General features: G+C 34.4%; 1 protein-coding gene across 1 annotated transcript in view; it reads left to right on the top strand.

Annotated features, from left to right (window-relative positions):
- Positions 1-21,718, top strand: part of LOC149534903 (F-box protein At1g70590-like) — an 88,824-nt gene extending 67,106 nt beyond the window's left edge. The window contains exons 4-5 of the mRNA XM_089804353.1: positions 5,915-6,097; positions 21,411-21,718. Of these exons, the coding sequence (XP_089660479.1) occupies positions 5,915-6,097; positions 21,411-21,578 (351 nt within the window). The 3' untranslated portion in view covers positions 21,579-21,718. The remainder of the gene's footprint in view (positions 1-5,914; positions 6,098-21,410) is intronic.
- The last annotated feature ends 2,565 nt before the right edge of the window (positions 21,719-24,283 follow it).

The raw sequence follows: 24,283 nt of genomic DNA, 5'->3' as shown, positions 1-24,283 counted from the left end.
TAAGTGTTCCATTTATTCTCATGAGAGATGGATTCATGTTGAATCACTACTCGTGAAACATGGGTCAATGAGTTTGACTCTTGTTACTAGTCAATTCTCCCTTACTACGCAAAGTGCAAGAACCAAAAACCTTACCATTTGTATAGCGATTTCTTGTAGAAAGAGAATTTGTTTAGAAAAATTGAATGTGTCACCCAATCTTCTTGTACTTTCTCCAATCACCACCTCAAGAGTGGCTCTACAAGTAGTTTTGACCCCTGTGGATTGCAAATCCACTTATTGCATGTAGTTTTGGCCCACGTGGATCCCAAATCTGCTTTAGGCCCAGCCATTTCCCTTTCTTCGCAAGACAAGACCCTCTTGAGTAGCACCTACATATAACTAAAGGAAAGGTTGGTCATTTAGACCATGAAAAGCTATTTTTTAAGTAATTGACAACAAATATTGAGTGAATATGAGGAAAAATGAAAAATCAGAATTATATGAAGACTTCACCATCATGACAATATCGTCTTTGATTAATTTTTGGCATTAAATTAAGTAATATTTTGAGTTTAGGCAAGGCATATTTTCATAATGTGGTTTATTCTGTATTGCCAAATATGAGCTTACCTAGTTGGAGATACTGTCATAATTGGGAGATTGTAATGTCCCCATTGCTCAGGTTACTTCACAAGTCAATTGCCACCAACATTCTGGGTTTGTGTTAGGTTGTTCAGAGGGGTAATTGGATGTTGCTAATTTGGGCTCCAATTTGGGCTCCATCCAAATGTTATTCACAGAAATTGAAATCTGATTGCATAAGAGTGATCTCGATAATAAAAGATGATAAACAAACTTAATTGGGTGACTCTTTAAAAAAGACTTGGCCTCTAACAATCTCTGGCTTCCAATTTGGGCTCCGAGATTGTTAGAGGCCGAGTCTTTTTTAACGAGTCACCCAATTAAAAGTCTGTTTATCATCTTTTATTATTGAGATCACTCTTATGCAATCAGATTTCAATTTCTACGCATTTTGACCATTGTCATTATTTGGGTGCATTATTGAGCTAGATTTATTTAATTTTGCTAAGGTTTCCATTTTAATTAAATATATTTTATCAAGCACCTCAGCATTATAGCTCATTGGAAAGTGGATGGAAAGATTTAAGGGATGGGATGCCTAATATGACTTTAAGTGCTGGAAATGTTGTAATAGGTAATTAAATCACTTTAGAGTTAAAAGGATTAACAATTAAGCAAGGTGAATTATTTTAATGGATGGAACTTTATTAGTTAATGCTACATTAGGAGATTTAAAAGGAAAGTGATTCTTATTGAGTTTAAGCCCAAAAAAAAAAAATCCAAAAAAATAGCAAAAAAACAAAAAAAAGAAGTTGTTCTAAAAAATGTACTGAAAAAGCAAGAGTAGTTCTTTCTTCAAAAACCCAATGGGAAAAGTATTCACGAAAAATAGCAAAAAGCAAAAAAAACTGTTTTTTTTGAAAAAGTAGCTAAAAGCTATGAAAGGAGGATTGCAGATTTCATTTGGGTATGTTGATTTTATTGTTTATGATATTTCTCTCTGGTAACCTTATGTGGTTCTGGAGTTGGACTTTAGGTAACATTTTCCACGTTGTTGAGAGACAATTTAGAGAATAATCTTGGTGATTTCATCTTAGAGGTAACAATTGGGCGTACTTTTGGAGTTTAGCTTAGTTTTGACAGAGGTTATTGGATATTAGTTTGTTAGATACTGATTGAAGCAGAATAAGAGGAAGGGTTTTCGATTTATTTATTTCTTTTGCTGGCCATACATTGCTAAGGAGGGATGTGAGCTTTCTAGAATTGATCAGCTAGCATTTTGGTGTCTTTTTCATCAGTTTGGAGGGTGCCTAGAATGGGAAACTACATTTTCACAGTCTTCTTTATCATTGCTGGAGTTTTCTGGAGTTTGACATCCATTGTGGGAGTGATAGTTTGCAAATTTCATAAATAGTTCAAGTTATTTTAAAGCTTCATTTTCTGGGTACTTTTGAATTAGATTTGTAATGCTATTTAATGATATGGATTGCTCTTGCTTTTGGCAAAACATGTATTTTAAGAGCAGAAATAAAATCTTGATTTTTCTTATTTTTTTTGATAGGCAAACAACCTAAAGCCAGAATTGATTTCATTAAAGAAAAAGTTAAATACACCTCCGTTAGGTGCAGGCAGTAGTAGGAAAGAATGGAGTAAGAAAACCTTCTGTCTTGCCCAGGACTCAAAAATCCAGCCAAAGACTTCTACAAAGCTCACCTCTGTCAAGTGAGTGATATCTGATAAGGACATGCCCTCGTTTATAGATTGAGTTTGAGTCACAAATCTTAAGTTACTAAAGTGATAGAATAACATGCATATGATAGATGGATCCACAATCAAGCCTTTCCTGTATGACCTGATTGTTATGAAGCATGGATCCATTTTGACTGTATTTACAAGACAGTAATACATTTTAACACAACTGACTCATGAGGTAAATCATTCTCTCCAACCAGTTGATGCATCCTTTGACCATCTAGCAGAATCCATGAAGCCTACATGTCTCCTCACATGTAAGTTTACAAAATAATATGAAATATGCATAAAATAAATGTCCAAATAAAATAATATGAAATATGCATATAAGAATATTTTCAGATTTATGTACATCTAAGTTTTATCAATTTTTTGAGTTATTAGTTGCTGCAAACATTTCTTTTATCTTCACTTTATTTATGATTCAAAATTCATTTGCAATGCACCACTAAACACATTCCAAAATAAATGGGAACCAGGGTAGCATACTACATTCTAGGGATTGTTGGGAAGCTTTGAGCACCACTAGAAGATCTCATGATGGAGCACACTAAAATTAGATTAGCATAGCATAAGCATATGATGGAACTACTTCTTTGTTAACTATGCAAGTGATCACCATCAGGGATTGGTGGAGGGTTTTGAAGGGAAGAATATTCCAAGGAGGACTATGGAACCAAATTTCAATTTTAATGTTGCTGCTCTAATTCTACCAGCCATCATATGATTCCTATTGCGCATTTCCAAGGAGATTGGGAGGAAATTATAGCCATAACTTGTAGCATGTTTCCATTGATCACTTATGTTGAGGAATTTACTGCCACGGCAAAGGTTTTTCCAACTGTTAGAACGATTATATCTTTCATGATTTGGAAGAGATTTCAGATGTTCTGTAACTACCCCATTTTCAGATTGTTGAAATCATATTTTCAAATGTTAGTTTCAGAGTTTAGCAGCACTCAGGTTGAACTTTATGGGGATGGGAACCTTTGGAGAATAGTGACAAAAGGTTACAGCTGAACAGCGCAAGTACTTCAGCTAACATTGCTTCATCTGCTTTTGAAAACCAATTTATGATTGCCCAGAGTTATAATTATCTCACATACAAGCTGATTTGTGTTCTGCCTTGGGGGATCAACTCAAATTGTTATGCCCAACATCAATTTGGAATTATTGTGCTTATCCTTTCACCTTGAGGATATATGATGATTTGAAGGCCTGGGATTTGAAGATTGTTAGAATGCTTCATAAGGTAATGCAACAGGATGAAATTGTCCTTTTTAGTACTATCAGAGTGACGCAATGGATATTAGGTAAGGCAAAAGCATGTCATGGTGAGTTTCCTAATGCTATGATGAGGATTATCATAGTTTTTATCTAAGAGAAATATTTGCAGGTATGATGCAGGAGGTGTCTCAAACAAAAGCTTGTATAGACCTCCTAAATCAATATGAACTCCTGGTATTTGGTTTTGGCATATAGGTAGGGATTGCTTCGGGGCAAGCAATCTTCAAGAAGGGAGGATTATATCTAGGGATTGTTAGAATACTTCACAGGGTAATGCAATGAGATGGAATCATCCTTTATAGTACTTTTAGAGTGACAACAAAAAATGGTAAGGCAAAAGCATGTCATGGTGAGTTTGCTAATGCCATGATGATGGTTATCATAGTTCTATCTAAGAGAGATATTTGCAGGTATGTTGTAGCATGGTGTTTCAGAAAAAAAGATTGTATAGACCTCCTAGATCAATATGGGCTCTGGGTAATTTGTCTTGGCATACAAGTAGGGATTGCTTCGGGGCTAGCAATCTCCAGGAAGGGGGGACTATGATGCCTTTATCCGAATGAACATCCAGCAGACATTTCTAGTCTATTTTATGATAGAATAGGCAATTATAAGATAACTAATTAAGTTAGTTATTTTAAAAGTTGTTATACTGAAATTAAATTTGAATGATAACTTTATAACAATTAAGTTAATTAAAGTCACTAAGTGACAAATTGATTAAATATTGGAAAGTCACTTTATATAAATAACGTTTCTTTGCGAAGCTTTAAGGAGGTTGAATTAGATCTTTCTAGAAGATCCAACTGTACCTTTAAAAAAAGATAAGAGCAAGTCATTTGGACATATTGGTTTTGATATTTCTTTCAGAGAATTATGGAGAACATGTCTTTGCAGGTTCAGCATGTGCTTCGACAAAAGCCCTTTGATATTTTGTCTGGTTGGACAGACACTCAACTCAACACCTAGTGGATTCATCTCAGGATTCACAGTTACACTTCAAGGATCAGATTGTGGATGTTTTCAGAAATATGTGAGGTTTTCTATGAAGAGAAATTTCTGAGATTGTTGGTGAGGGTGTGATTTGGAAGTATTTCTTCAAGATCTGCCAGTACATTTTGTTCATATCTTCCAGTACACTATTGATATCCTTTTGGGTGTTTTTCTGAAACATTTTCCTCAACTGGGCACACGATTTTCATTGGTTATTTGTAGGATTTTTGTTGAATCTAACTTTCAAAGGAATTGCCCCTAGACAAGTCCGCTTCGTATTTGGCTGGCATTTGGGCTTTTGGAGTCTGAAAACAGATTGCTTACAACTCTCATTACTGCAAGTCTTCACAAGGTATATTGGTGACACGTTAAGTTTTCTTTTTAGGAAGTTACATTCATCTTGTAATAGGCAGAAAGAGGATTGATCTGCTTTTGTCTGAAGACTGACATGCTGCTCTAGAAATGTCCATTTCTTCTCCATTGTTCAGACTTTTAAGAACGGTTGGTATTGCTGATGTAAGGTTTATATCTGTGCTTTATGCCGAGAGCTGATGTCTTCTGAGTCTCAGCTTGTCAGGTGTTTATAAACATTGTTGAAGATGATGGAAGGCAAACCTGTTCTTTCATATTTCTGAATTGGGCAATTTTGTATAGGGAGTGCCACTAAGATTTATTGTTTAATGTCAGCCTTGCAGCCTTCAAGGATTAAGATCAGATCTCAACTGTAATAACCTGTTTGCAAATTCATATCAGTAGATTTCATTCTCAGTTTTTCCAGAATACTTCCAGCGTATGAATGTATGTTATTTTGTGTTCTGTTTATCATTCATTCGCTTCATCATTATGGAATGAAACATTCAGTAATCTGGAAATATCGAAGTGTGCAAAGGAAATCCTTTTTACTAAGGAAGCATGCTAAGTGTCTGACAAGATCAATGAGTATATTATTTAGTTTGCTAGGGTAGTGAGGATGCCTGATACAAAAATTTCTGTAGAAAGTATCGGAGGGAGATTTGGAAAATTAAGAAAAATGAGACCAAAGCTTTTTAGCAGTTATATAAAATCAGCCCAAGTTTTCAACTTCTATTAGGAGGAAATAATAATTTATTTATTTTGAAAATGAGTACTAGGCATATTGTTTGACGGTTTGGAACAACACTGAAGAAGCTATTTAGAAGTCTTACTTCTTGTTATTCTATCAACGTTTTGTAAAATACACATTTGGAAATCTGAAAAACAAAATGTTGTTTGATTTAAGGTGCTATAGTTTACCTTTATGTGGATAGCTAATCCATCCTAGCCTTTATTTCATTTACAGGCCAAGTGGTATCTAAGAGCCGCAGAAGGTGGAAGCACCCGTGCAATGTACAATACTGCTTTGTGCTACTTATCTGGTGAAGGCATTGTACGCAATTATCAGGAGGCAAGGAAATGGATGAAGCGTGCAGCACTTGCTGGCCATAAAAAAGCGCAATTTGAGCATGGTCTGACCCTCTTTGCTGTAAGTGCACCACTGTTCTTGTGACTAAGTTTAATTCTGAAGTAAGCTAGATTTTAAAATATGATTCATTCTTGTTTTGCCTGTGTACCATATAGAAAAGTTTGAAGGCACTGAGTTCTTAGAGATGCATTGAAAAAATTATACTTTTTTATTATGTATGATTTACATATATACAAAGTCTTAGGGAACCCTGTACTTCACCTATTCAGATGACTGGAAAGGCATGGAATCCCCTATACATGTTGCTTCCTTCCCTGTTTTCCTTATTCTTTTGGGCAAGTTGAGTATTTCCTAGTGGTGTATCATTCCTTTAGGGTTCAAGCTGGACAATGTGATCAACCTGATCATAGCAGTGATTACCTCTTCGTTAAAATTTGTGGCATTAGTTTGAGAGACTGGCACAGGGTTAACTTATGTCGAATTTCATTTGATACCATGGGTTTTGTTGAGGAGTGCTTTGTGACCATTCCAACACAAAATAAATTATAAATTATCTTATCCTCCCTTGAATAAAATCCGATGTACGCTAAGATTGTGAAATATCATACAAGTAGTTCCAAGGTTCCCTTAATGTGTGGATAAGCTCAACGGCCGTTATATGATGGTAACACAAAGGGACTTACGTTTGAATTGTTCTTCACGTCTCTTGCAATGCTGGCTGAAACTTTTTCATCAGATATTGCAATCTTGTGATGCTTCTTCGAATGGAGAAAAATGAACTTAAAAGGAAAGGGTTGGAATGATCTAAATCTACTCCTAAGGAAAATGATATCAATGGATAGTGTTCCAGTGTATTAATTTCAAAATAACCAAGCTCTTCTTCATCAAGATCAACTACAAGCACCAGTGCAATCTTCTAATAGTTATGCAAAGAATTTTTATATCATAATGAACACCACCACAATGAACAATGCGAATTTAATGGTCGAAGTTAAGCATCCATAACACTGCAACTTATAATCAACAAGATGGAAAATGTATGAGCCATAGACATCTCTACAAGCACCAGTGCAATCTTCTAACAGTTATGCAAAGAATTTTCATATCATAATGAACACCACCATAATGAACAATGTGAATTAAATGGTCGAAGTTAAGCATTCATAACACTGCAACTTATAATCGACAAGATGGAAAATGTGTGAGCCATAGAAATTCATCAAACACCATTACATTTCTCCATTGAAATCAAAACACTTTATCTAACAATTGAGAAATTGGAAGATCATCATGCAACAAGTTGAAATGAACATGAATCCACCACATCTTCAATGAAATCAATCTTTTATCTCTCCATGTCTTACAACAATATTTTCTTCTCCTATTCTACTTCATTTCTGAAGAGCCAGAGCTAACTATCTACCTATCTGCCTATCTTATGAATCTCTTTTGACAAATAAAATGAGAAGGTTTTATATAGGGACCCCAAAAAAAGACAATGGTCCAGATTGATCCGAGACCAATGGCCAAAATTACAAGATAGAACCCTAATCAGGTTTATTACAAAGTCATAACTAACTATTGAATTATTGGTTGCTTTATTGCTGACATGTGGCACAAGGAGGAAGGGCCATTTGGAATATCGATAATGCTAATACCTATCTAGCTAATCCATAGATCCAGACTCCAAGATGCAATTTCCTTTGCTTTCTCTTTATCCACGAATGCACTGAACTGACCATTAGCAGATTAAGCTTATCTATTTCCCTATTGGGTAAGGTATCCAATTGCACTCCTCTCATGTCCAAGGCTTCAATGTATTGGTGGAAAGCATTTTTTCACCTGTTCTTTTGCTGGTGAAAATTGTTTATGTAGATCATAAGGAAAAACATGTCATCTAGCTGGCCTTTCTAGATAGCTTCCATTTCCTTGCGATACACATTTTAAACATTCTCCTTCAATTGTTTCAAGTTCAAAACATTTGCATCATTGCACTGATCTCTTGGTGGAAAGCCCGAAATTTGATGAAGTCCACACTTGATTATAGTGTTTTGAGGATGAAGGCATTCTCTGACCTTCTATTTAGTTGACATCTGGGATCTAGGATAGAACCCTTTAAGCACCTCCTTAACCTATTCTTGCTTTTATTTCCTTGTGCAGCCATAGTACCCAGATGAAATTCGTAAGTAGTGACATTTAAAGGCTGCAAAAACATTTAAGGAAGAAGAATACATGCCCCTTTTGATTTTATTGATGGATTTTAAGCATTTTAGCCTTCAAAATTCAGAAAGAAATGAGTTGAGACTGGAAATTTCATGAAATCTGCAGATGACTTTCCTAAAATATGATTTTAAAAAACTTAAGAATTACCCTCGTTCTATAAAAACTCAGGAAAAGTCAGAGGAAAATCTTTTATATTGAACTGATTATTAGCAGTGCAAGTTTGAGGTTGGGTTTATAAATTTATATTCTACAAGTAATAAATGAATTTAATCTTGAAAAGCTTATTGTTTTTCTCTTCCTTTTGTGAATTTGAATTGAGACCTTCTTCCTTTGCAGCGATTTTGAGCCGAGAACTTTTCTATTGTGCTAACCTGCAAAGTGACTTGTGTTGAAATGAATTTCACACTCTATCAATGTCCTTTTATAGACAATGGGAGTTTGCATTGCAAGAGTCAACTTGCTGCTTTATTTTTTTCTCCAAAAAAAAGGAAGTATAAAAAACCCACTTTATTGTCTTCTTTCCAAAAATGCAACTCATCTTTGCTTTTGTCTAGTCAGGGATTTCCCTTTTGCTGTGTTTGCGAAGGCAAGAGATTGATGTGTCATGAAAGCCAAAAGTGAACTTAAAACTTGCCCAAACTTATCAAGCCAATACAACATGTGATTTGGCTTTGCTTTCATTCATTTTTTCTTAACATTTTAGAAAGTCTGAACCCATGTGGCATTTACCTTCCATTTTTCTTGTATTAGCTTTCAAGCATTTGTTGAGGAACCCACTTCTTGGTACCTCTTCAATTTGTCGCATTGATTTTCTATACATAGGGTTTTTGATAACTTATTGAGGAAATCATTCTTTCTTAACATTGTGACTAGTTTACCAATTTGAAATTTCTTTGAGGAAGCTCTTTTTAGCTATTTCGTCCATTTGCCCAGCCTTTGATACTGACATTTATTTGAGAAAAGCAGTTTCTAAAAAAAGGAAAAAAGCAACGCAACTTTTTAGCAATACTTGTTTCTCAAATCGATCTAGAAATGTCAAAAAATGACACTTTCTAAAAATAGAAAAAACGAGAAAGCACTTTGAACAAGTGTGTTTCTAGAAAAAGAAAGTTGCTATATTTTTTCTTGAAAAATCACATTCTTTTTCCTTGACCTGTTCCAATGCATTCATAGCATCAGAATATTCATCCAACCAAGTTAGCACTAAGCTGAAGACCATCACTTGGTCACATCACGGGGATGGCGCCTTGTCCACTCCTCCTAGTTTAAACATTGAATTACTGTCATGACAACATCCTTGGACCTAATCGAAAACCGATGAATCGACCCATTTGTACAGTTAAGAGATTGGTTGCTAACACAAAGAGCTCTAAACACTAACCTAAAAGAAAAACTGGGGGTCACCATTTTCTATGGGGTAATGTGCAAAAATCTCACAAGAGGTTTCCTCATGAAGATTAGTCTTATAACAATCTCATGGCCATTTCAGACTTGGTTAGGATGTTACCGTGATCTCTATGGTTAATGTTACTTACATTGAACCATGGGAGTTTGGTGTTGATTGACTTCTGGCTTTGAAATGCATTTGGGGCATTGTTCAACATTATTCTTGGGTTGTCTAAGGAACCTTGATTAGTTGAGAATGGAGCTGGTCTCTCCTTGATGTGAATTATCACCTTATTGAATTTCCTAGGTGAGCATGTTGATGTGATAGTGGGGAAGTATTTGAGAATGTGTTGGGTGACACCTTTGTTATGGTTCACAAAATCTTTACAAGCTATTATGCAAGCGCTGCTCGATTCAAACATTTTTAAGGAAAATACCAAAAAGGATCTCCCCAGGCTTCATTAGAGCTCTTGATCACCTTTCTTGGGTCTCTAACATTGCTCTGATTCTGAAGAAGAATGGATAGGTCTGTATTTTCATTGACTTAAGGAATACAATGCCTCAAACTGATATTTTGTTTTGGCTTTTGGTGAATTCCAAATGGACAATACATCCAATCTTAACATCTTTTGATCACCAAAGTCTTGTTTTGGGCAAAGTAAGAGCATATAGCGAAAGGGTTAGATTGATTATTACAAAAAGATGCTTTTTGGCAGCAAGCTGTACAACTCAATATATCAATTGATACAAAAATTTGAAGTAATGAAATACTTTTCTGGCTGCAAGCCTTCTTTTTTGCCATTTATTTTCTCCTAAATTGCAACCAATCCCTTTAATCAGCAAGATATAAAAGGCAATTGATCTCATTCTGGAAAACAATCACTCAGAAACCTCTTATCTCTTATTTGATAAGTTGACGGTTCGGATTCAAGTTTGAGTTTGGGTTTGAAATTTGTTCTATTTATTTTTTATTGGGTTCGGATTCATTTTGGGTTTGTCTGTACAACAATATATATGTGTGTGTGTGTGTGTGTGTCTCTATGTATATGTTGTTAATTCTGTAACTATGAAATCATTCTGACCTGATTATACAGATCGTACAGATCTGAGAATGCATGAAATCCCTTGGAAATAAAGCCTATAAATAATTGTCTTCTCCTTTATAGTTATTGGCATCTCCTTTGGGCAACATAGTTTAAAGGCTAACTAATCATTTTTGGTTAGTTTAGATATTAACATGTCTCCTTGATTAGACACCGATTATAAGAGAGCAATTAAGGGCCGACCTAGAAGAGTCATGGCCTTTGTAAGGACATGCCTCTTGGTTGCAGTATAAACATAAGGTAAGTGTGAGGATAGAGAACACACAAGATACATTAAAGTCTGCTTCTCTTCATTACTGCCTTGTACAATTTTCTGCAGAAGGTTAAGAACATTTCAGAATAGATAGTATACTATAAGTATCACTTCCATATACAGGTCCGTATATACAAGACTCTCTTAAGCACATAGAAAGGCATTATATCAATCTGATTAAAGAAGAATTTGCAGAAACTTTACATGGTATTAGATCTCTGGTAGTCGAACCTAGGCTCTGCAAATTGACAATCAGACTTTAAATATCTAGCAACATCCTTCTATATTCAATGGCAAGCACAATCAGACCCAAGGACAAGTTTGATGGAAAAAAACACTTGGTTACTTGGAAATTCAGAATTATGATGATTCTTGGAGACAATGATGTGAAACAAGTTGTTGACAAAGCATCCAAACACCCTGATGTTGAACCTAATAAAACTATTTGGAGTAAAGGAAATAGGAAAGCCATGCAGATTATATTAGATGGAGTGAAAAATGAAATAGTACCTATGATAATGAAACATCAAACAACATTTCATATGATGAATGCGTTATTAAATGCATATGAAGTTAACAATGCGACTAGAACCCTTGCACTAAAAAGGCAACTAAATCATATACAAATAAAGAAGGGAGAATTTATGAACTCTTACATCCTAAGGGTGGCTAGTCTAAGAGACGAACTTGCAAGTATAAGGACCATAATTGAAGACAAGGAATTAACACTTGTGGCTATAGATGGGTTACCAGAGTCATGGGAAACATTCTCACAAAGAGTAAGTGCTAGAGACAATCTTCCAGACTTAAATAGACTTAAAGGAGATTGCTTGCAAGAAGAATCTAGGAAACTTGAGAAGCGGAAAATTGAAGATTGAAGATGAAGAACTTCATGTTCTCAACACAAGCTCCTATAAAGGTAAGAAGAAGCACTTCAAGAAGTAGAACGGAAATCAAAGAAATGACAAATCTAAAAAAGATTTATCCAAAATAAAATGCTTCAAATGTGAAAAATTTGGACACTATAGATTTAATTGCCCTGAGGATAGAAAGCAGTAAGTAAATTGTACAAACATTACCAGGAAAGAAGAAAATTATGATCCTGAGAATCGTGTATTGTATTCTACACTAACAAATGAAGTATCAAGCAAAGCATGGGTAATTCATAGTGGATCATCTCAACACATTATAGGATACAAAGAAGTACTAGATTCAATATCAGAAGAAGTTGATGGCGAAGTTACCATCGTTGATAATTCCTCCCATTCAGTTAAAGGAATTGGGAATTACACCTTGAAACTGAAGTCAGGTATTTCTCTACATCTCAAAGAGTACTCTATGTACTAGGTATAAAGAGGAATTTAATCTCTGTTACAAAACTTGAAGATGATGGACATAATGTTGCATTCATGGACATTAAAGTAATGACCTGGTCTAAGAACTCATCATTCAAGAAATCAAAATTAAATGGTCAAAGAAAGGGATTCTTGTATGAATTAAATACAAAACCTACTCAACCTATTCAAGCCTTAATTCATGAAGCTACTGATATAAACGAAATATGGCACAAAAGGTTAGGACATCTAAATTTCAAAGCGTTATCGACTATGGAAAAGATGGTAACTAGTTAACCTAAGTTGAATAAAGATCATTCAAGCATATGCAAAGGATGCGCTCTGGGTAAGAACACAAGTCCATTTCATGATAGCACTATAAAACTAACAATGTTTTGTAATTAGTCCACTCAGAGTTATGTGGTCGTATGTCTGTTCCTTCTCTTGGAGGATTCTAGTACTATATACATTTTATAGATGACTCCTCTAAGAAAACTTGGATCTACTTCTTAAAATGTAAAGAATCAGAAGAAATCCTTAAGAGATTTAAAGAAATTAAAGAATTCAAAACCTTAATTGAAAACTTACCAGGACACAAAATTAAAACTCTTAGGACTGATAATGGAGGGGATTATACTTTAGATTTGTTTAAAGAGTTTTGTAAAGAAGCAAGAATTAAGAGGGAGTACATTGCTCCTTATAACGCACAGCAAAATGGGGTAGCAAAAAGGAAGAATAGAACAATTATAGAAGCAATAAGAGCTATGATATTTGATCAAAATTTAGAATATTATCTTTGGGCAGAAGCCTCTTGTACTGCTTGTCTATATTCAAAACAAAAGTCCTCACTCCCACCTTAGAGATAAAACTCCTAAAGAAGTCTTTACTAAGGTTAAACCTAATATAAGCCGTCTTAGGATATTTCGGTGCCCAGTATATATATGTCCCAAAAGAAAAGAGCACTAAGTTAGAACCCTTCGGGAGGAAAGGCTTTTTTGTCGGGTATAGTGAAACATCTAAAGAGTATAGGATTTTCATACTTGGTCAAAAAAACATCAAACTTAGTAGGGATGTAATATTTGAAGAGGATTTAGCATTTAGAAGAGCCCTAAGTTTTGAAGGTCCCTCTTTCTTACCTAGTTTTGAAGAAATTATTGAATCTGAGTTTCAGAGGGAGAACATTGAAGAAATTGAATATGAAATTCAAAATCTTAATCTTAAGGAAATTCTAAATCCAACGAAAAGACCACTTTGGGCCATTAAGTCTGTAGAGGAAGCACAAGACTTCGCTGCACCATTTGGAACCTTCAGAGAAAGCAAAAGACCCAAAAGATTTTCTAGTTATGCAACAAACATGAGTGATTTATCTAAATCAGAACCAACCAATGTTTCAGATGCTATTTAACATACAGTTTGGAAGGATGCTATGATGGAAGAATACCAATCCATTATTAAGAATGATGTTTGGGAAATTGTTACAAGACCTGAAGGAAAATTCATTGTTTCTTTTAAGTGGATATTTAAAATCAAGCATGCTGCTAATAGTAGCATTGAAAAATATCAAGTTAAATTCGTAGCCAAGGGATTCTCTCAGAAAGAGGGAATTGATTACAAAGAAACCTTTGCTCTTGTTGCCAGATACACCTTTGTAAGAGCATTCCTAGCTATTGCAGCATCAAAGGGATGGAAAGTACATCAGATGGATGTAAAAACAACATTTTTAAATGGAAAGATTACAAAAGAGGTATATATGGAATAATCTGAAGGATTTGAAACTCATAACCCTAAAGTCTTTTTTTGCAGGCTTAAGAAAGTTCTCTATGGGCATAAACAGGCTCTAAGGGCATGGTATGAAAGAATTGATAAGTATCTCTCCAGTTTATGATTCTCCAAGAATGAAGTTGATCCAAATATCTATTATAAAAGGGATAAAGATGATATGATATTTTTGATACTTGACGCAGTGCAGGGTAGGAGAATCCCCAAAGGAGATGTCCTAGCCCCCAACAATATAGCCACGCAACGGAAACACAACAACAAGAAACAACAAATGCAAGATCTGATACCAACTCACAATAATTTGTTCATAAAATATATAATTGATTACATGCAATATGCTCGACTGTAAGGCCTTTCGGGTTAGGGCCAAATACAAATAGCAATTACAAAATCGGTTTTGCAAGATCCCTCAAGATCCAACTTACAAAAACCAATCCCAGCTAGCCTAGATCTATAACATAACAACAACCTAGAAGAAACCACCAAGGAAATCTAAACTTGTGCTCGCAAGCCCATCAAGCAACCTCCTTGTTTTCCAGCCGCAGCCCTAGCTCTTCTCCAAGATCCAAGATCCAAGTGTAAATTGCCTCACATTTGGTGGTTTGTCCACACACTCACAACTTAATCACAATCCTGCTGTAAACTACCTCACATTCGGTGCTCTATCCATAGATTTAGGAAAAATTCGCCCTTCAGCTACTCTCACATTTAGTCCTCCTCCAAATGAATGAATAAAAGACTCCACAAGACCCCCTACTTATACCCAACTAAGCCAGAAGTCGGCGTAGAACACAAATTAAATGCCCATACATAAATTAAATGCCACAAGTCGGCCTCCAACAGAAATTAAATGCCCAAAATCGATATCTGAGTAAAATCACGATAACTCCTAGCTCCGATTGAATTAGAACTCGCACTTTGAACCGTAGGTAGAACTTTAGGTCCTCTACAACCTCTTAAATGCGCAAAGTTTGATTCCCCAAGGAAAAGTGCACATCCATCCCGAAAGCCAAGCACAAAAAACTGTCACGCAGAACTGCCAGAAATCGATACTCCAGGAGAATTGCCATATCTCCCAACTTATAAGGAGTTAGAACTTGTGCTCTTGACACAAGGAAGTAATCTAGGCCCTCTACAATCCCTGAAGTGCGTAGCCTCTTATTCATTGTGCAATATTAGTTATACAGCCTGCAACAGGCACCCAGAAACCAGAAAAACACAGTTTTAGCAGCAAGGTTCAAACAACTCAAACTTCAACTCAATCCATCCAATCTCTATGCAATCATGAGGAAAGGTTACCCAATGTGTCTCCAACACAACCCTAACCATGAAAAGCATAACTCCACCAAAATCCAATCTCGATGCTCCTGCATCAATACTATATGTTGATAATTTACTAATAACAAGTGATGATCATCTTATAGATCAATGCAAGAAAGATCTAATCAAAGAATTTGAAATGAAAGATTTAGGACTCCATTACTTCCTAGGACTAGAAGTATGGCAGAATTCTAATAGCATCATACTTAATCAAGGAAAGTATCCATTAGACATCTTGAAGAGATTTGGAATGTGGAACTGCAAATCTATGTCTTCTTCAATGGAGATTAATCTACACAAACTTAAGGAAGTAGTTGCAGAATCACCCTCCATAGATTCTACTCTTTATAGACAGATGATTGGGTCTCTTATGTACTTGGTAAATACAAGACCTGATATTTGCTATATTGTTAATGCCTTAAGTCAGTTTATGTGTAATCCAAAGGAGATTCACCTAGTTGCAGTCAAACACATCATGAGATACTTACAAGGCACTCTTAATCTTGGGCTCAAGTATGAGAAAGTTGACTTGGACTTACATGGGTACATAGACTCAGATTGGGCTAGAAGTGTTACTGATAGGAAAAGCACTTCAGGATGCTGTTTCAGTTTAGGCTCAGCGATGACATCTTGGATATGCAGAAAGCAGGCATCAGTAGTACAGAGTTCCACAAAAGTTGAATACATTGCCACAACAATGGCGTCTCGGGAAGTAGTTCGGCTCAGAAAGTTACTTGTGGGATTATTTGGTCAACCCATGAATCCTTCTATTATTCATTGTGATAATCAGAGTTCCATCAAGCTTTCTATGAATCCAATTTTCCATGATAGGTCTAAGCATATTGAAATTCCTTACCATTATGTGAGAGATATGGTAGATAGGAATACTGTAAAACTAGAATACATTTGCATTGCAGATCAGACAACAAATATTCTTACCAAACCTCTCTCTCGAGTGAAGATAGATCACTTCAGGAAAAGATTTGGTATGGTTGAATTGTAATGCATTTGTATTCTTTAATTATTAATTATTTTGAATTAAAATTATTATTGTTAGGCTATTGACTATTATGGGCTTCACCATTTGTATTCATTATTTAAGAGGTGGTGATCTCTAAGATAATGAACATGTGTATAAAAGACATTATGAGGGATGACGATCTCTTAGGTAATGTGCTGAACAGTAGAGAACTACTGTCAGATCTAGATGAGTTTAAGATCATATTGTGATGTAGACATTTCTATGTTCATGAGTCACAACTTGAATAAATGAAGAATTTAATCATTCTCTAGATTTTATCCTGTGTTCTAGTAATCTTAACTCAGGATCATGTTCTGATTTAGGACTGCCAGTACCTATGAGTCACAACTTGGATAAATGAAGAATTTAATCATTCTCCAAATTTTATCCTATATATTTTATTCTTTCCAATACTGTTATCACTAGTATAAGTGATAAATCATATCACAGTATAGTAATATGACATAGTATCATGTGTTCGATGATACCACATGCTTAGAAGATTTAGATAGATATAGAGTACCAATCTATGCTTATTCATCTTAATTGATGATGCTAGATATCTTATCTCTCAATATGATTATCAAGTTAAGAGGGAGTGTTAATTTTGTAACTATGAAATCATTCTGATCTGATTCTACAGATCGTACAGATTTGAGAATGCATGAAATCCCTTAGAAATAAAGCCTATAAATAATTGTCTTCTCCTTTATAATTATCGGCATCTCTTTTGGGCAACATAGTTTAAAGGCTAACTAATCATTTTTGGTATGTTTAGATATTAACATATGTCTCCTTGACTAGGCGCCGATTATAAGAGAGCAATTAAGGGCCGACCTAGAAGAGTCATGTCCTTTGTAAGGACATGCCTCTTGGGTACAGTATAAACATAAGGTAAGTGCAAGGATAGAGAACACACAAGATACATTAAAGACTGCTTCTCTTCATTATTGCCTTGTACGATTTTCTGCATAAGGTTAAGGACATTTCAGAATAGATATTATACTATAAGTATCAATTCCATATACAGGTCCGTATTTACAAGACTCTCTTAAGCACATAGAAAGGCATTATATCAGTCTGATTAAATAAGAATTATATGTACAAATATGCAGCAGCAAATATGTTCATACACCACTATGCTAATTTTAAATCAACATAGCAAAATACACCACCTTATCAATGTTTCAGTTCAAAAACAATGATGTCAACACTAATAATCAGCCATCACCATCAAATACCATAAAAAACCATCAAGCAAATCATCGTCATTCTGCTGTTGCAAGTTAGAAGCACAAAAGATAATGCTATAGGCCCCTTTAAGGCCAATGTTGTGATTGTGCCATATTGTAAGCTTTACACATTAATTGTCTACTCGATGATTTAAAGAAAGTAGCTTTGGATCAGACTGGATGAAGCCAAGAAAGCAGGCTTTGGATCCAGATATAAGAACAGTAAAGATCTCTTTAGATTTTATTTAATCCATAGTTTTCTATACATTTTAGCATATATGGACAAATTATGGTGTATTGCATACATTCCATAATAGATGTATAACACTTTTTTACATCATGATTCTTCTCAAGTAGCATTTAATTCAGATTAAATATGATTAGTAACTTGAGTCTAATCATAAGCTTGAGTCTAATTTGGAATTAAAAACTTTTTGAAAAGCAAATAAAAAGGTGTGTTTTGACCAAATTCTCTGAAATTCTGTCTGGGATCCTATGCTGGAATCCAAAGCTGTCTGAATTCTACCAGGGTTCCTTTGAGAGAATTTTCAACAAAATTTGGTCTCTGTGGCAGACTTTTGATAGAATTGGACAAGGACCAGACTTTTGAGTGAATTGAACTAGGAATACCTAGGTCCAGGAGAGAATATGGTAACTCAGCTTATTTGTGTCCATATTTGGATCTGCACAATCAAGCATTTGCCTTTGGCATCAAAAAGTTACATACAGTTAAGGATCAGCATCAGAGAAAGCACAATTGTTATTGCAATAATATGTATCCAGATCAGAAGCAACAACTCATCGTTATAAGTGACACCTCCCTGTAGTTGCACATTCATATTGACACATCAGACATAGCAACATATTCATAACTACACAATCATGTTGGCATATCAGACACAACAAACTTTGCTATAAGCAATAACTGGAAAGTGATAGCATGAGTTGAAGGATCAATATCAGACATAGCACTTCATAGCATTGTTGCTACTACCAGGAAAAGGTTTATTGCATAAGTTGCATCAATAAATCAGGAAGGGCCGACATCGCTATATATCTGCAGATTCGAATATCTTAAATTTGAATAATTCCTGAAGTTATATCAGACTCAGGAGTTATCTCATATCCAATCCACATGTTAATTTTTGCAGAGTATACATATTCCCAAGATAATTTTAGCATATCTATATATAGACCAAATCACTTTGCATATATTCAATTGTCAAATTAGAGAAAGCAGTGATATGAGCTTATATATCTTATCAATTGCATAATCTTAACTTTGTAAGTGCTATCATCGGTCATAATTCTTAGTGTTGATTGAAGCGCAAGTTAATTGTCCCAATCTCATAAGTCATCTCAAAAGGGGACATTACAATGCCATAAGCAGTAGCTTAAGGCACAATAATTTTCTTTTTGTTTTCACTTTCTTAAAAATATTCACACAAATAGAATTCCTTGGGATTCAACATTTGTTAAAAGGATTTCACTTTTATTTTCTCTGCACTTTGGGTTGTAGGAAGCATAGAAGTAGAGGACAACAGAAGTTGAAAATTTTAATTTTACTAGTATTAATCAGATATATATAGAAATTTGCAAATATACATATTAAAATATTTTTAATAAATAAATATAAAATGTTAAAATATTGATTGTATAAATGAAAATGTAAAATTGTACCCCAAAATGCTGTTTTTTAGTGTTCTAACTGCTCTTTTTAATAAAAACAACAATTCAACAACCCTACACAATGGTTTATAATCATATATGAAGTATGAACAATATATTCAACATTGTATTCCAAATTGAAAAAGGAAAGTCATGATTATTAAGTTCATATTTAGGAATGAACAATTTAAATATGCAGATCCCAAATTATGAAAGTTCAAAAATTTACCCGGAGGCTTGGAATGAATGGAAACTTGAATGTTTGATTGATGGAGACTCTGCAATTGCATTTCCTCTTGCTGTTACTTTCTCACTTGCTATTGATTTCACTCTGGCAGATGGTTACTGCTTTGATAGTGATCTGGTGTGAAGTGGGGATCGATATTTATGCCATAAACTACTAGGGTTAGGGTTAGTGGCTCAAATTTCAAGAAACATGTCTGGTTTAATGTTGTTTTTGAGTGTTTGACATGGGGAAACATGTGGCTGTCTCGGGTACATCTGAGACTCTCTAAAGTTTCTTGAATGCTTAGGAGATGTATTGACATCCCTTCAACATCCCTGTCATGGAAGATGCCTCTGAAAACTCCCTCTATATGGGTACCCATTGAATTCTACATAGAAAGGTAATGGAAGAGATTTAATCCTTTCTATATATGCTGTACTACTGATAGGAATACACTAGTGATAAATGAGGGTTTGGGACACTATGAATAGTCATTGGGTGCTAATGGCGTTCTAATGCATCTCATGGTCTGATATAATTCTGTCACAAGGTTTTGGAGCTTAAATGGTTGCCAAGTAGGGTTCGTCATGATTCTCAAAAGACTACAAATTTTATTCATTATTTCTTTCTTCACTTCAGATCCAGTGACTAAGGAGTTTGGAAAAGTTCTCACATTAATATTGGAATTGCATAAAATTTCAAGCGGGGAAGAATAATGTCTTTTGTGATTGAAAGAGACCTCCAAAAAGTAATTTAGGGCATCATTACATTTCATGTTTCATTGCTACATGCAGTCCAGAATTAATGAATGTACTCCACACAAATATTGCCTAAAGCATCTTATATGTACCAAGCTCAGCATATTTATCTTTACTAGTCTATTATTTGATTGACAAACAAAATATACAATTAGAATGGTCAGTGTCGATGCTGAAATATCCTTTGATTCTTTTGTCTTTGGTTCATACTACAACTAATATGTTACACAAAAATATAGAATGAGAACCTGTTAATTTATTTTTTTGACTAGTTAGTGTCATGATGCAAATAAGAATCTGTAACAGAAAAAACAAAATGGTTAAATATTATAGAGTAGGGTACAAATACTGATGGCTCGTACACATTGGAAATGGATGATGTCATGTAGGACAGTTCCTTGGTATCTCCTGTCACTTTGATGGGCATGCGCTGATACAAATAACCATTCAAGTGTAAAAATTCGCAATACCCAAATTCCCTCGTACTATGATTTAACAAATGCCTTTCCTGTCCTGGTATCTGCCCCCAGACTGATACTCCCAGTTACTATGGATAGAAGAAGATGAAAAGAATATGAACATTTTATATTTATAATGAAAAAGTAAATAATTGCAGAGAATGATGCAATTGTCTATTTGAAGAGATGAAACTTTTCTGTTGTTGAATATTGTAAGAAACATATTTTTCTCTAATCTTATTTTGATGCACAAGATTACATATCTTTGTAATGTGATACACATCCATGTTATATCTTGCTTGCAATACTTTTACCCATTAATAGAAAACAATCTGTTTCAAGTGTAGTAAACTTGTTGATAAGAGAACTGAAAATCTGTAACATGTGGAATATACAATAAGAAATTCATTTGTAATGATTGCGTAAATGTTCTTGGTGTAATTTATCTAATAACTTCAAGAGTTCAGTGTTATCTGAAATTTTGAAGACATTGGGTCACATCTAGGAATGGTTATTGATTTTCTTTGCTGTTTCGTTTCTCCTTTATTTTCTTTTCCTTCTTGTTGATATTTATCCTTGTTAACTAATGAACCTTAACTCTCTATTTTAAAGGAAGGTGATGGTGGCTGTGCTTTGGTATTTCTGGAACTGGCTACTCGAGCTGGTGAAACCGCAGCTACACATATCAGGGATATCCTTCTCCAACAACTTTCTCCAAAGTCACGAGCACATGCGATCACTTGTGCTGATAACTGGCAAATAAAACAGTCTTCACGCTGATGCAATGTGGTTTCCTGTTTCATCATAAAAGGGATCTTAATTTATAGGGAAAAAGGCAAATTGTGTTGTATTTGAAAGCAGACAATTGTCAAGAACAGGGTACAGTCTTTATTGAGCTTTATGAATGTTCTCACATAAAATTTGTGTATTCTGTTTTTGTGCAATTTCTGTTTTTCCATTATATTTTTAGTTTCTCATCCAACATAAACTAGCATTTTATAATTGCTTATATATCATTTCTTATGAATTTCGAGTTAAAAAAAAAATGAATGCTATATTCTGTGTACACATTAATAGAAATTCATGTATGCTCAACAATGGTATTAAGATTTGATGCCTGCAAACTTTTAGGTTTTAGAGACAAATCTTGATGGTTATTTTGTGAGAAGTAATTACAGGTTTATGATGACATAATGTCCACATGGTACGAGATACAGGTAGATGCTGCAACCAAACCATATAATGCGTATATTGTCAAAATTGATTCTAATGGCATAATAACATGTCAAGAAGTCGGCAAAGGATCACATACAAAAATGATAATTGTAACTTATGATTGTCTTTTTACCATAAAAAGTAGTTGAATACATGCCATTTTGCATCATGTACTGTGGAAGTTAAGAGGTGTTAATGAATGGTAGTTTCGGTCAGATTAGTCAAATTGAAGAGTTTGTCCTTGATCAAAATACTTCATCTACCATCTGCTTTCTACTCGAAGTTATTATGAATATCGTTGATATGATAAATATGACCGAATAATTATTTATATAACATCTTTGTGTATATATATATATATTGTATAAACTAAAATTGATAATATACATTTAAATTTGTTCTAAGATATTCTCTATTTTGATTCCATGAAAACAGGAATATTTTCTAGGATCATTATTGACCACTTTAGTTGATATCTTTGTTTTATTATTTATAAACTATGGTCACGACAAAGTATTACTACTACCACAGTAAATTGTGATTTGCAAATACTAATAATATAATTGAATCGTCAGTGTGTATTAGGTGAGGCATGCCTCATGGAGAGGCATGTCCATACGTGGACATGTTCATGTAGGAACATGTCTCTTCATAGGACATTGTTAGCATGAATGCTGATGGTATTCCTTTGGGGGAGTATCCTAAGCATTGAAGAGTATTAACATGTTGCATTCATGGCTGTGTTTGTCACTGATGTCAACATAGTAGAAAGTCTGTGAAGATTGGCAGAATAGTAGACAAAGATCATACTTGTACATATAGAGTTTTTATGTACAAGTGAAGCACATTTAAGGACATGTTGTACCTTGTGTCCTGATGACGAAGTTAAATGCGCAGAAGTCGAAGATGCACAAAAGCTACAAGTGATTTACAAAGAGCAGTGCAAAGACAAAGTGCATGGAAAGCAGTTTATGATGATCCTATTATATCTTCTAGCAGAGATATAATCTGGTAATGCGTAGTCAACCAATGATAGAAGATAGTCTGATGGTGACATAAACAAGTGTGCAGGTCCTAAAATCGCACTTGTGATGTTTTGTATAAATTGTGATTCGACAGTGCTATTGTAATTGCAAATAAATAAATTATCTTATTATAATTAATTGGGAAAGCCTCAAGGTTGATTCAAGGAATTATTTTGAAGATAGAGTATAAAGGAAAGATGTTTTTCTTGTTTGTAAGACATGATGAAGCATGTGTATCAAGTATTGAATGCAAAGTGCGAAAAGGAGTAGAGTGTTTGGTGAATGCGAATAAGCGATCCAAGGGAATATTGGATGCACAGTTCGTGATTTGATATCAAGATCAAAAGGAGTAGAGGTTTGGTTGACATGACAAAGAAAGTGCAAGGAAGTACAATTCAAATCTATTATTCTACAAGGAATAATACAAAGATAATTTGAACAGTGGGTTCATTGGTCTTTCCCTTGAAGCTATTTGGACAATGGGTCCATTTGCATTATACAACTCCTAACAGGGTTGGAATCTCTTAACAGGGATTCAAAGTCTCCTAATAGGGACTGATATGTACTGAATGTCGTTATAGACTCCTAATAGGGTCCATCCTCAACAAAGAATATTTATATTAGTACATAATCTTGTGGGTACCATCCCCATCGAGGTTTTCTCTCTGATCAAGGGTTTCCCCAGTTAATATATATGGTGTTATTATTCATGAGTATCTTGTTATGGTTTTTGATTATATTGTTCATATGGTTAAGTGTGATTAAGGTTGATAATTGTGGTTATATTTGGATAACTGATTCAACCCCACTATATATTCTAACAATGTACATGTAGGAACATTTCTCTTCATAAGACATGTCTTATGATCATTGTATATATATTAAATAATGTGAATCTTGGAAAAGCACTGAAATCAATTAGTGTGAATACAAGTTATAGAGGTAGCAATATTTAATAATAAAATCATACAAGTTATGAAGGCAACAATACTTAAATCTATTTTAATTTTTTATTCTAATTTTGCAAACACAATATTGGTAATAATATTAGTGATATTATATCTAAGATAATATTTTGAAACACATTAAGACATTTCTTATTGCCTAAATGGAATGAGTTAGAATCATTTGTGGAAAAAGAACCCTCTATTCCTAATGAAGAAAGTGCAAAGTATAAATGAATGGAAAACAATAACAGAGACATGAAAATCTTTGTAGATGTTGGGAAAAATCATATAGTTCTAG

Source organism: Cupressus sempervirens, chromosome 10 (genome assembly GCF_028749045.1).
Source record: "Cupressus sempervirens isolate cs-2001-9-10 chromosome 10, ASM2874904v1, whole genome shotgun sequence".
Lineage (NCBI taxonomy): Eukaryota > Viridiplantae > Streptophyta > Pinopsida > Cupressales > Cupressaceae > Cupressus > Cupressus sempervirens.
The sequence above is the reverse complement of the archived record's forward strand: the minus strand, read 5'-3'. Positions and strand labels throughout refer to the sequence as shown.